The 13,338-nt window shown below is 38.1% G+C and overlaps 1 protein-coding gene across 6 annotated transcripts in view; it reads right to left on the reverse strand.

Annotated features, from left to right (window-relative positions):
• DCTN5 (dynactin subunit 5) overlaps nucleotides 1-13,338 on the reverse strand; it is a 101,026-nt gene that overhangs the window by 86,178 nt on the left and 1,510 nt on the right. For all 6 annotated transcript variants that reach the window (XM_069089406.1, XM_069089415.1, XM_069089379.1 and 3 more), the window contains exons 2-3: nucleotides 12,056-12,124; nucleotides 7,097-7,215 (exon numbers count right to left, since the gene is read on the reverse strand). In XM_069089406.1, coding sequence (XP_068945507.1) covers nucleotides 7,097-7,215; nucleotides 12,056-12,124 — 188 coding nt within the window. The remainder of the gene's footprint in view (nucleotides 1-7,096; nucleotides 7,216-12,055; nucleotides 12,125-13,338) is intronic.

Below are 13,338 nucleotides of genomic sequence, written 5' to 3' on the forward strand. Positions count from 1 at the left end.
TGGGCGAGGGAGGGATCTGTCTAGGGTAACTTGTTTGTGTGGGGAGGCCTGACTGAAAGAAGGCTTAAGAAGTCTGCGGTGCTCCCTGGACTGGTGATGAGCCCCTTGTTAAGTGTCACCCCTGGTATCCTAGTGATGTTCCAAATAAATACTTTGGTTTTGCATTTGAGGAAGAGAGTTTGTTATACTTTGCAAATCTACCCTGGAACTATGCAAACATATTCATAGAGGCTGCATGAGTACTGCATTGGCGTTACAGAGTCACATAGCTACGTGTCTGAGGCTACATCGGAACTCAGGTCTTTCTGACTCCAAGCCCAGCGCTTTATCCACCGTGCCACCTAAATGCCTGAAGCTTATCTGAGGCTTCCTTTATGTAATTATAGCCAGTGAGTATAGAAAGAATTAACCAAAAAACTTTCACAAAGATATTAACTTAGTTAACAGCTATTTTAAAAAGAAGTAGTTGGCACAGATAATTTCTGAATTGAGCATTTCCTGGATCCAAGGCAGGGGTGGGGAACCTGTGGCCTAAAGGCCTCATGTGGCCCCCCCAGGTCTTCCAGTGCAAATGTTCTTTGACTGAACCCGCTGTGAAGTCTGGACTCCATCAAAGAAATGCATGTGAGGATCTAGAGGGCCACAGAGGTTCACCGCCCCTGGTCCAAGGCAACTTTAGACCCAATGATATTTTTTCCAAACTAGCCTATTAAGAGAGCGGAATCCTTCAGGAAGGTTTGATGAATATGCTTGTCCACAGATTAAAGTGCCTCTGATGTAATCCACAAACCAATACTTAAACCACTGTGGATGCTCAATAGAAATTAAGCAGCAAAATTGCAGCAACTGTGAGGTGTTTGTAAAAGCATCTTGAAAAATGATTTTTATTTGGAAACACAGAGGAAAAGTAGAAAAAAATTACAGCTACTAGAAAAAATATTCCAATTATCTTCAGAAAGAGTTCACTTCCATGCTTACACTGACATCTGGTGGTAGATGACAGTATTAGTGCCACTTTTTGGACTCGGCTTACTTCATGAAATCATTTTCATGCTTTTGTACTAGGTAGGGCTGTGGGAAATAAAGGTCAAAAACTGTTTTCCAGAGAGCACTGTCAGAAAGAACTGGCAGCTACTATAACCAAAAATATTCTTCCTGGGTTTAAGAATGATGGAGAACATATAGTTTCCTTCTTAAACTTTGGAAAACAAGTTCAGCAGCTATTGGGGTGGGTGGGTGGGTGGGTGGCACACCATTTTCCAATAGATTCTGTTGGTCCTGCTGAACACTCTTTGACATTAAAGTTTGGCTTTTGGAAAGATGAAGTGTTCCACGAAAGACTAAATGGTTAAGAGAACAGGAAAATACATTTTGAAATCATTAAAATAACAATTTTGAATAGCAAAGAAAGTTGTTCTTCACAGATCAATAAAGCTTTCAAGTTTTATTATGCTGACATAATAAAATGACTTAAATGACTTAACATAATTTAAAAAAAAGGTTTGTTTTCATTGGTACTATAGTGACAGATTCCTTTAAATTATTCTAGCCATTTGTTAAGTTATTTTACCTAGATTATAGTTTTAAAGGAAGTTTAGGAATTTTTTATGTCACTGGTCCTACAGGGAAAGCAGTAAGAAACTGAACTCACCCCAAATCTTTCTGTTTTCCAAGACATTATTCTAAGTCTAGCTAGGTGGCTCATTAGATACAGAGCCAGGCCGGGAATCAGGAAGACTCCTTTTTCTGAGTTCAAAGCTAGCCTCAGACACTTACTGAGTAACCCCTGAGCAAGTCACTTAACCCTGTCGACCTCAGTTTCCTCATCTTTCAAATGAGCTAGAGAAGGAAACCACCCCAGTATCTTTGCCAAGAAAATCCCAAATGGAGTCAAAAAGAATCAGACAAGACTGAAAACGACTGAACAAAATTCTAAGTCCTGAGATACAGATGACATATCCTTGGGAGTTTTAACATAGATCTCCAAAGTATAAGGTCAAAACTAGAATGCCATGAAAAAAGCTACTGACAATATCCTATTTGAAATCTTAGAACAGTAATGAAAATGGGCACCCACACCTCGGCTAAGAAGAGGCACTAGTTCCATAGATACGAGTCTGTAGCAAGTGCAACTGTAGATCCTACTCATTTAATTGAGCACCTCTCTTGTATTTTCTAATACTGGGAAAAAATGCCTCAGAACTTGGAGCCTAAACTCCATTTTCTTGGGAGGAGGGGAATGGAGGAGTTTAAATCAGATGTAGTATCTGGTTCCCTAAGCTTATGTTCCCTTTCTCTAGAGGTATGAAGGAGCACATGGGTCTCTTTCACCACTGCCTTCTACTGAACTGCTGAGCAGCTGGAAGTAAGGGGCAGACCAATTTTCAGTTACAATGTGAAAAGCTATCCGAAAACAATAAAAGACAGAAAAAGTCATACATACATAGGAATAATAAGAGGACAACTAAAAAAATCCCTTTAGGTAATTGGAAAAATGGAACACTAGAACTCTAATTCTAGTTCTCACAAGGTGAAACTCAGGTGTTCAGCAACATGATTCTGTCTGGGGCCTCCCTGATAAAATGTAGTTGCCAACCCTTTCTTGTACCCTGTACATGCCATTACTTAGCTACCACCAGGGAACCACTAGGGATAAGGTTCTGGCTACAGATATATGCTATATATTTCTTTCTTCCTTGTCATTGGTAGGTAGAGATAGCAGATATAATCCTGTTTTGGACTAGGCAGTTATGTCTATTTTTAGGGCCCACTTTATTTTTTTATATCCAGGCCATATATTTATTTCCAACGATCCATAATTATTTATCTCTTACATGTTTATAAGATGAGGTGAATGGATCATCCCCAATTTTCATATGGTATTATTTATAGAGGCACAGAGGTAAAATGTTTTAAAACAATTTAGACTTATATAAATCCACATTATTATTATACTACTTTTCTCATATTATCACTCTTTTCTCAGAAACCTTTAATCATTCTCCACTGCATGTCGGACAATCTAAACTTTTTAGTTCAGACTTAAAGAAATAATTGCTTCTTTCTTGTATAAATAACTAATTATTGAATCAAGACCAAGGGTTTTCTTCAGGGTCCACTTCAAAGCAAACCTGTATTGCTATAGGGAACTCCCTTTATCAATGCAGTCAGTACTTTCTCTGAAACTTATCGTAATAAAGAGCTGCTTAGAGCACCAACAGGTTAAGTCACAAGCTCTTTCTCACTTCAGTATAATACCTTTCCTACCCATTTCTTTGGAAGCAAGTATGGTCAACAGATGGTCAAGTAGGGACTTGGGGGAGAAAGTACCCTATTCCCAGGGTCACAAAGATATATGTCAGATAGGATTTGAAGCCAAGCATCTTGGTTTTAAGACCAGATCTGTATCCATTATGTTAAACTTCCCGTCAAGCAGAATACTTAATAATAATAAATTTTTAAAAATACATACTTGCCTAACAGGAAACTATACTTGACTCCAAAGAAACGAGTAGGGGAAGTACTATAATGAAGTGAGAAAAGAGGTGAGTATTGTATCCCCAATCCCTAGCACAGTGCCAGACAGTTTAAAAAAGTTTGTTGATTGATCAACTGATTTTATGCAGAAGATAAATGCTTCAGGGGTGGAGCCAAGATGGCTGTATAGAAGCAGGAAAAATCCCTGAGCTCCTCCCATACGCACCTCAAATACCTATAAAATATGACTCTAAACAAATTTTAGAGCTACGGAACCCACAAAGTGAGAGAAACAAATCTCCTGCTGAAGGCAGCCTGGCAGGAGGACAGAAAGGGTCCATTGCAGCATGCTGGGAGCCAAGCCCAGCCCCAAGTGAGCCCGAAGTTTAAGCCCCAGGGCAGCCCTGAACAGCAGCAGCTGCAGTGGACTTAGGGAGAGTGGATCACCAGTAGCAGTTGCAATTTCCAGAATTATCAACCCATAAATGTCAAAGACAAAGTGAAAGGTCAGTGTGGAATTTTGTGAGAAGATGGGGACCAAGAGCACAGTCCTGCCACTGCCCACAGGGTGACAAGGTGAGAAGCTGCAGAGGTGCTACAGCCATGAAACTGACTCCACGTGGCTGCTTCAGAGCACCTGGTCTGCAGATTGTAGGGGAATCAAACGACCATTCAGAGGGTCATTGCTCTTGCTTTAACCTGCCTGGATCTAGATAGCTGTCTTGGGTGGAGGTCCTGGGGTGTGTGACCAGTGAGCCAGAGTTTGTGGGGGCTGTTGAGAAGGTAGAGAGGGCACCCAACTAATAGCTCTGGCAGCTGAGAAAACCCCAGCAATTTGGGACAAAGCTCTCCCCTCTAGAAGCAGAATTCTACAGTGGCAAAGAGCTCAAAAATCAAGTAATTGAGTGGCAACATGAGCAAGCAAAGAAAGCAAAGCAAGCACAGCAATCCAACTTTAGATTCCTTTTTGGAGGACAAAAAGGATCAAAGTATAGAATGAGAGGAAGACAATGAAGTCAGAACTCCTGCACCAAAAGCTTCTAAGAAAAATATGAATTGGTTACAGGCTATGGAGGAGCTCAAGAAGGATTTTGAAAATCAAGTAAGAGATGTGGAGGAAAAATTGAGAAGAAAAATGAGAATGATGCAAGAAAATCATGAAAAGAGAGTCAACAACCTGACTGAAAAAAATAACACCTTAAAAAAGTGACTAACTCAAATGGCAAAAGAGGCCCAAAAAGCCAATGAGAAGAATACTTTAAAAAGCTGAATTTGCCAAATGGAAAAAGAATTTCAAAAGCTTACTGAAGAGAATAATTCCTTCAGACTTAGATTGAAGCAAATGGAAGCTAATGATTTTATGAAAAATCAAGATACTATTAAACAGATCCAAACAAATGAAAAATCGAAGGCATTGTGAAATATCTCGAAAAACCACTGACCTGAAAAATAGATCCAGGAGAGATCATTTAAAAGTTATTGGACTACCTGAAAGCCATGATCACAAAAAGAACCTAGAAATCATCCTTCAAGAAATTTTCAAGGAAAATTGCCCTGATATTTCAGAACCAGAGGGCAAAATAGAAATGGAAAGAATTCACTGATCACTTCCTGAAAAAGATCCCAAAAAAGAAAATTCCTAGCCAGGTCCCAGAGTTCCCAGATCAAGGAGAAAATATTACAAGCAGCTAAGAAGAAACAATTTGAATATTGTGGAAACACAATCAGGATAACACAGGATCCAGCAGCTTCTACATTAAGGGATCGAAGGGCTTGGAATATGATATTCCAGAGGTCAAAGGAGCTAGGATTAAAATCAAAAATCATCTACACAGCAAAACTGAGTATAATGTTTCAGGGGAAAATATGGTCAATTAATGAAATAGAGGATTTTCAAGCATTCTTGATAAAAAAAACCAGAGTTGAGTAGAAAATTTGACATTCGAATACAAGAAGTGGGGCAATTTGGTGGTGCAGTGAATGGAGCACCAGCCCTGGAGTCAGCAGGACCTGAGTTCAAATCCGGCCTCAGACACTTGACACACTTACTAGCCATTTAACTTTGGGCAAGTCACTTAACCCCAATTGCCCTCAAAAAAAAAAAAAAGCAAATACAAGAAGGAAGAGAAGCATGAGAAGGTAAACAGGGAAAAGAAATCATAAGGTACTTATCAAAGTTGAACTATTTATATTCCTACATGGAAAAACAATAATTGTAACTTATGAAACTTTTCTCAGTATGAGGATAGTTGAAGGGAATATAAATGTATATATATATGTATATATACATATATATGTCTATATAGGAGGGTATATGTGCATATGAATATATATGTGAGTGTGTATATATATATGTATACAGGTGTACATAGACAGAGGGCACAGGATCAATTGAATAGGAAGGGATGACATTTAAAAAATAAAATTAAGAGGTGAGAGAGGAATATAATGAGAGGAGATAGGGAGAGACAGAACAGGGTAAATTATCTCATATAAAAGAGGCAAGGGAAAATTGTTACAATGGAGGGGAAGAACAGGAAGGTAAAAGGGAATGGGTCAACCTTACTCTCACTGAATTTGGTTTTAAGGAGGGAATAACATACACAATAAATTGGGTATGCCTGAAGGAAAGTAGGAGACAAGGGCATAAGAGGGGTAATGATAAAAGGAGGGAAGATTGGGGGGAGGATAGTTAGAAGCATACACTTTTGAAAAGGGACAGGGTCAAAGTAGAGAACAGAACAAGTTGGGGGGGGGGGCGCGGGATAGGATGAAGGGAAATATAGTCAATATTTCACAATATATCCACTATGGAAATGTTTTGTGTAACTACACATGTACAACCTATACTGAATTGCTTATCTTCCCAGTAAGCGTGGGTGACGAGGGAAGAAAGGAAAGAATGTGGAATTCAAAGTTGTAAAATCAAATGTTAAAAAAAACTTATTGTCATTATTATTATTCTTTACATGCAACAATAGTTCCCTCTCATGAAGAAAGATATACAGGTGCTGGGGTATGGAGATCCATCTTGTCCTACTGGAAAGTCAGAGGAGGGATTGGGGAGGATATAGGAGAGAGTAGATTGGGGGAGGGGGTATTCAGTGGGATCACTGTTTTGGGGTAGTGGGTAGGGAAAAGACGGGGAGAAAATTTATAACTCAAAATCTTGTGGAAATGAATGTTGTAAACCAAAAATAAACAAATTTTTTTTTAAAAAAGGAAGATAAATGCTTCCACACAATAAAGACGTCAACATCCTCTATTTGGAAAAATGCTTTAAGGTCCCTTTAGGCAACAGTAAGAAAAAAAAAGAGCAGTGGACAAATGGTGTACGGCTCATTTGAAGCCAGGATGGCATGTTGACTTTGAAACTTAGAAAATCAGAAAGTACACCAGGAACTACAGATGTGGTTGAAGGTTTGTCCAAAGCCTAAAACAGCATGGCAAGACCTGCTTATTATACTTTTTTTTCTCTTAAATCTAAATGCTTAGATAGTAGTAGCACCATCTATTCCAAGACTAACAGTTGAAGGAAAAAATTAATGGTGGCAACAATTAAGTCTTTTGGGTTGATCCCAATTTCATGAAAAAGGAGAGGAGGTAATGAAATACTTACCCTTTGCTGAATTTCTTAAATGGTGGTCTTATGACACTACGGCTTTTCACAACACAGTGGCGGCCAATCCTTACATTTGCCAGATCTCCTCGAATAATACAGTCATTCATTATGATTGTCTAAGAAAGAAGAAAAAGCATTTCATTTAGGCAATAGGTAGCAGGATATCTGCTTCCTCCAGAGCTATCTCCACAAAGTATGCTGGTGAAAAGAATATACAAAGAGAAAATTGCTATGAAAGAATATAAAACAACTGATAAATTCATTGAGAGCAATGGTCTATCTAGTAACCATCTACCCCTCAGTAACATCAAGAGATTAATTGTGGGAGGGAATTATTGTTCCCTTTCATGAACTAGTAAATGCTTCCAAACAACAGAGTAAATAGCCTCTATAACATCAAGAGGTTAAGGACATATCTAAACAAACTCTAACTTTCCTTTTATTAGCCCATTATAAAGCAATTCTGTATGAATTTACAAAAAGCCATTACTAATTAAGTTTTTAGTGAACAATTTAAATGCTGAGGCCTGTGAGTAGATATAAATAACACAGCTCTTGCCCTGAAAAAAAATATCTTTTTTTCATTCAATTTTGTTTTTATCTTCAGTTCCAAATTTCCCCCTCCCCCACCCATCGAGAAGGCAGAAAATACAAAATCCATTACAAATATGAAGTCAGGCAAAACAATTTTCTGCATTAGCCATGCTCAGGGAGATGAGGGGAACTAGAAAAAGAAAAAGAAAAAATGCTCAATACACACTCTGAACCCATTAATTCTGTATCTGAAGGTGGACAGTACTTTTCATCACAAGTACTTTAGAGTTGTAGAGGATCATTATATTGATCGGCATTACTTAATCTTTCACAGTTGATTATCTTTGCAATATTGCTGTTAATGTATAAATTGTTCTCTTGGTTCTGCTCACTTCACTTTGCATTAGTTCTTATAAATATTCCCAGGTTTTTCTCAAGTCATCCTCTTCATTATTTCCCAGAACAGTGCTTCTTAAACTATGGCGTGCAATCCCTTATGGGTCTGAGAAAAATTTGGCAACAGTAAAAGGTTTCTGAACACACAATGACCAAAAATTAATTAGAAATCAAACACATAATGAATCCAAGGTGTTTCTCGCAGCACTTACCAGTGTTTCATTTCACAACTTTATGGCAGCCTTGTTCTGCACTCAAAGCATACGCACTTTGCACTTAGCATGCTGTCATGCCATGCAATGCCAATGAACACTGCTGAAACTCGAAAAGGGGTTTCAAGTAGAAAAAGTTTAAGCCCTGTCCTAGAGCACAATATTCCATTACATTCACATACCATAACTTGTTCAGCCATTTTCCTCAGTTTCCAATTCTTTGCTAATACAAAAAAAGAGCTGCTCTAAATATTTTTGTATATATGGGTCCTTTTCCTTTGATCTCTTTGGGGTAGAGACCTAGTAGTAGTATGGCTGGGTCAAAGGGCAAGCACAGTTTAATAGCTTTGGGGACATAGTTCCAAACTGCTTTCCAGAATGGTTGGACTAGTTCACAGCTCCACTGACTATGCATTCGTGTCCTATTTTCCCACATCCCTTCCAGCATATGTCATTTTCCTTTTTGTCTTCTTAGCCAATCTGATGGGTGTGAAGTGGCACCTCAGAGTTGTTTTAATTTTAATTTCTCTAATTATTAGTGATTTAGAGAATTTTTTCCATATGACTATTGATAGCTCTGAATTCTTCTTCTGAAAATTGCTTGTTCATATACGTATCCCATCTAGACTATCTAACTGAAGAATCACTCTTACTCTTATAAATTTGGTTCAATTCCCTATATAGTTGAGAAATGAGGCCTTTATAAAAAAAACTTGCTGTAAAGATTTTCCCCCTTCCCCCACCAATTTCTTGTTCTAATTTTAGCTACACTGATTTTTGTCTGTATAAAAACATAATTTTAATAAAAATTATCCATTTTACTTCCTGTAAACCTCTCTATCTTTTGTCTGGTTAAATATACCTCTTCTGAAAAATTATTTTTGTTTTGTATGATCTCTAGGAGCAAGAAATTCTTTATCTTTATTTTTAATTGTAAAAAAAAAATGCAATTCCTTGTATTTTGCTAAAACAAGCTTTTTAGGGTGCCCACTTTCAATGGCTTAAAAAAAAAATCTGAGACCACAAGTAAGTACAACCAATGACTGTACCTTTACAATCCCTACCTGTAATAAGGACAAAAAGATTTTTCTTTCTTTTTGAATTAAAGTACCAAGAGTTCCAACATATTGAATAAAAATCACAAGTTCTTCATTTGGCACTAGACCACACCCTCAAAGGTAAGAAAACATAAAAACTTGGGAAGAGATAGATCAAACAGACTAAAGACATACACAGTGACTGGAACACTGGTAGTTTATCTTACAGAATAGTATTAAGCCACAGTGAGTTTTAGAAGCAAGGTAATAAATGGAATATTAAGACTGGGAATAGATTTGGGAAAAACTATGCAGGTATTATAGAAGAAAATAACATTAACAAAACAACTCTTAGGTACCACATCATACCTATCAGAATGAATAACATGACAAAACAGGAAAATTGTAAATGCTAGAGAAGATACGGGAAAATTGGAACATTAATTCATTGTTGGTGGAGTTGTGAACTGATCCAACCATTCTGGAGAGCAATCTGGAACTATGCCCAAATGGCTATAAAAATATGCATACTCTTTGACCAAGCAATGTCACTTCTAGGGCTGTATCCTCAAGTAATCATAAAAATGGGAAAAGGACCTACATGTATAAAAATATTTATAGCAGCTCTTTTTGTGGTGGCCAAGCACTGGAAATTGAGGGGATGCCCATCAATTGGGGAATGGTTGAACAAGTTGTGGTATATGAATGTAATGGAATACTATTGCGCTATAAAAAATGATGAGCAGGTGGACTTCAGAAAAACCTGTGAAGACTTACATGAACTGATACTGGGTGAAGTGAGCAGAACCAGCTACACTGTGTGATGACTGACTTTGATAGACTTAGTTCTTCTCAGCAATGCAAGTGATGGAATTCTAATAAAGCTGCTCTCATACCCAATATTCTAACTTCATTATAGGCCTGGCCCCACTGAACAGCAAGCCCACTGTACCTACCTAGTCCCCTCCCCTCACCATGTCCTAACTTCTTCACATATACCTCACTGCTCACTAGTACAACAGGTGTGTCCATGAACTCTTAGTTCCCACAGATACAGCAGGTGTGTCTATGTGATGAGAACCCAGCTCCTGCTCTACCTAGTCACTGCCCCGAATCCCATTCTCACAGAAACATCTAACATCAGTATGACCAGAATGTTTAACCACTGAACCAGAGATGGGACCCCTCCTCCATTACCTAATCCCTTAACAAACTCCTCCTGCCTTTTTAATATTAATCACATTCCTCTATTCTATACAAATTTTGATTATGTAATTGCATCTTTACCCTATAAAAACCCATCTTGCTTTCTCTGAAGTTGCTGGTTCCTCTTAGAACTTAGCCCGCTTCATGAAAGGCATCAATCTCTTTTCTTGTTTTTTTATTTTATCTTATTTTTTTACAGGACAAATAGGGCTTTAATTAACAGAGAGAAGGCACTGAAATTAAAAGTGGTTCAGCAAGGTGGGCTTTCATTTTTTTTTTAATTTCTTGGTATATTAATTTGTTTACTTTTAGTTACAAGATTCAGTACCACAATTCCTTGAGTTTCAAATTTTCTCTCCCTCCCCCCCCATGACAGCATACAATCAAGTATAGGATCTGCAAATACTTTCACATTAGACATTAGTCAGGTTATAAAAAAAGGACTGTATCAGATGGAATGAAAAATGGGAAAGAGGAAACAAAACCAAACAAGAAAAAGAAAAAGATCAGGTAGTTTGCTTCAATCTGGATTCAAACTCAGTTCTTTCTAGTTCTTTCTCTGGATGTACATCTCTCTCCATCCCCATTTTGGGATTGACTTATAACCCTGCACTGCTGAGAAGAGTCCAATCTATCAAAGTTGGTCATCACACATACGTTGTCTATAATTGTGTACAAATTTCTCCTGGTTCTCCTCTTCTCACTCAGCATCAGTTTGTATAAGCCTCTCCAGGTAAATATGAAGTCTACCTGCTCGTTTCTTATAGCACTTTCTCTCTTTTATAGCTTCTCGTTTCTTACAGCAATGTATTCCATTACATGCATATACCACAACTTGTTCAGACATTCCCCAATTGATGGGCACCCCCTTAATTCATGAAAGGCATCAATCTCAATGAATGCCTATACTTGAATGAAGGTGGTTTGACTCTGAATTCTTTGGGACAGTTCCAACACTAAACATCATGAAACCGCAACAGTTTGGGGAGGGCAGAGCCCCCACTGCAACACAAGGACCTAAAACAATTCCAAAAGACTCCTGATGGAAAATGCCATCCACATCCAGAGAAGGAAAGACAGAGTCTGAATGAGGATTGAAGCAGGCTACTTGCTCTCTTTTTTTGTTGTTTTGTTTTTTCTTTCTCACAGTTCCTCCCATTCATTTTAACTCTTCTATACAACATGATTAATTTCAAAATATGTTTAATAAGAATGTATATGAAGAGCCTATATCAGACTGCACATTGTCTTGGGGAGGGGGCAGGGGAGAGAGGCGGAGAAAACTTAAAACTTATGGAAGTGAATGTTGAAAACTAAAAAAAAAAAAATTATTAAAAAAACAAAAGAAAATTACATTAAGGCCTTTATTTATATACCAATTAGGGGGCATAAAAGTACAGGAAACCAGAACTATTAAACCAGAGTTCTGAAACAAAGGGACTAGAAGAATTGGAAAATGTGGAGAGAGAAACAGTACACATGGATAGTCATCTTAACCAAAGGGTAGCATTTGTTAAGAATGTAACATTTAGTTGCCCCATAAATGAATGCAGTTCGATCTTGTCCCTTACCTTTCCATTTAGGACAATGTTTTGGCTTCCACACAGAACTGACTGGCGACTGACTTTGTTTCCAGATGCCTGAGGAAAAAGTAACAAAGGACCTAGGTGAGATCAATGGGTTCTGTGCACTGAACTCTTATCGAGAGAGGGGGTGTACTGGAGTAAGAACTTGATCAAAGAATGAGGATCAGGATAAGGGTGGATGAGGATGACAGAACTTATATATAAGAGTGTGTGTAGGGGAATCAAAATCAACCAATCAACAAATAATGAATTTGTATACAAGGTACTGTGTTACCTAATGAAAAGGAACAAGAAATATTTTAAGATGTAGTACCAGTCCTCAGATGCTCTAGTTAAAGACACAGACAATGGCAATCAAGGACTGAGAAACTGAAATGTATTTTCTCATAGAAACAAATGGTGATTAGGTTCTTAGGCAATTCGGAAAAGCCCATTTAACCTAAAATGTCAGTACCAGTTTTATGCTAATAATACAAAACTTAATCATCATATGCAATCATGTTTCTATGAAGAAAACATTCAGGGGGGCAGCTAGATGGCACAGTGAATAGAGCATGGCCCTGGAGTCAGGAGGACCTGAGTTCAAATCCGGCCTCAGACACCTGACATTTAACTAGCTGTGCGCCCTTGAGCAAGTCACTTAACCCCAATTGCCTTGCCTTGCCTTCCTCCCTCAAAAAAAAAAAAACATTCAGAATTCCAACTTGGGACTCCAGGATCACAACACTGTTAGTCAACTAACCTTTATTAAGCACCTGCTATGTCCAGGCACTGAACTAAGTACTGGGGATACAGAAAAAAATAAAGAAGGGCCCCAGTTCTCAAGGAACACTGTTTAATGGTCTCCTATCTGGGAACATCCTTACTTCAAATTATCTCAGCTTAAAGCTGAAGGTGGTAGCTCCCATACCCTGGGACATGAGCTTCAGTAGGGCAGGAGCTGGGGAATGAGCAACAGCATATATCTATGAGCTAGGTAAAATTTGAAGGAAATTTTCAGGAAACTTTCAGGTCTTCTTTCTTTTCTTCTTTGAGCCCCAAACATAGGCCTTCATAGAATGCTAGAACTTAAGAGAAAATTTAGTCCAAAAGTCGAAACAAACCTATGGAACTGAAGTGATTTGCCAAAGTTCACACAAAAGGCAGGCTGTCTTTTGAACTAACCCTGATGTTCTGATTTCAGGTTCAGTTTTCCTTCTGCTACACAAAGGGTTCTTAACCTAGGGTCCACAGACTGGTTGTGGTTAGATTTGCAGTGCCAATGAACT

This window comes from Petaurus breviceps, unplaced genomic scaffold (assembly GCF_028583685.1).
Source record: "Petaurus breviceps papuanus isolate PSGF00001 unplaced genomic scaffold, PetGlider_PUasm1.0 120, whole genome shotgun sequence".
Taxonomy (NCBI): domain Eukaryota; kingdom Metazoa; phylum Chordata; class Mammalia; order Diprotodontia; family Petauridae; genus Petaurus; species Petaurus breviceps.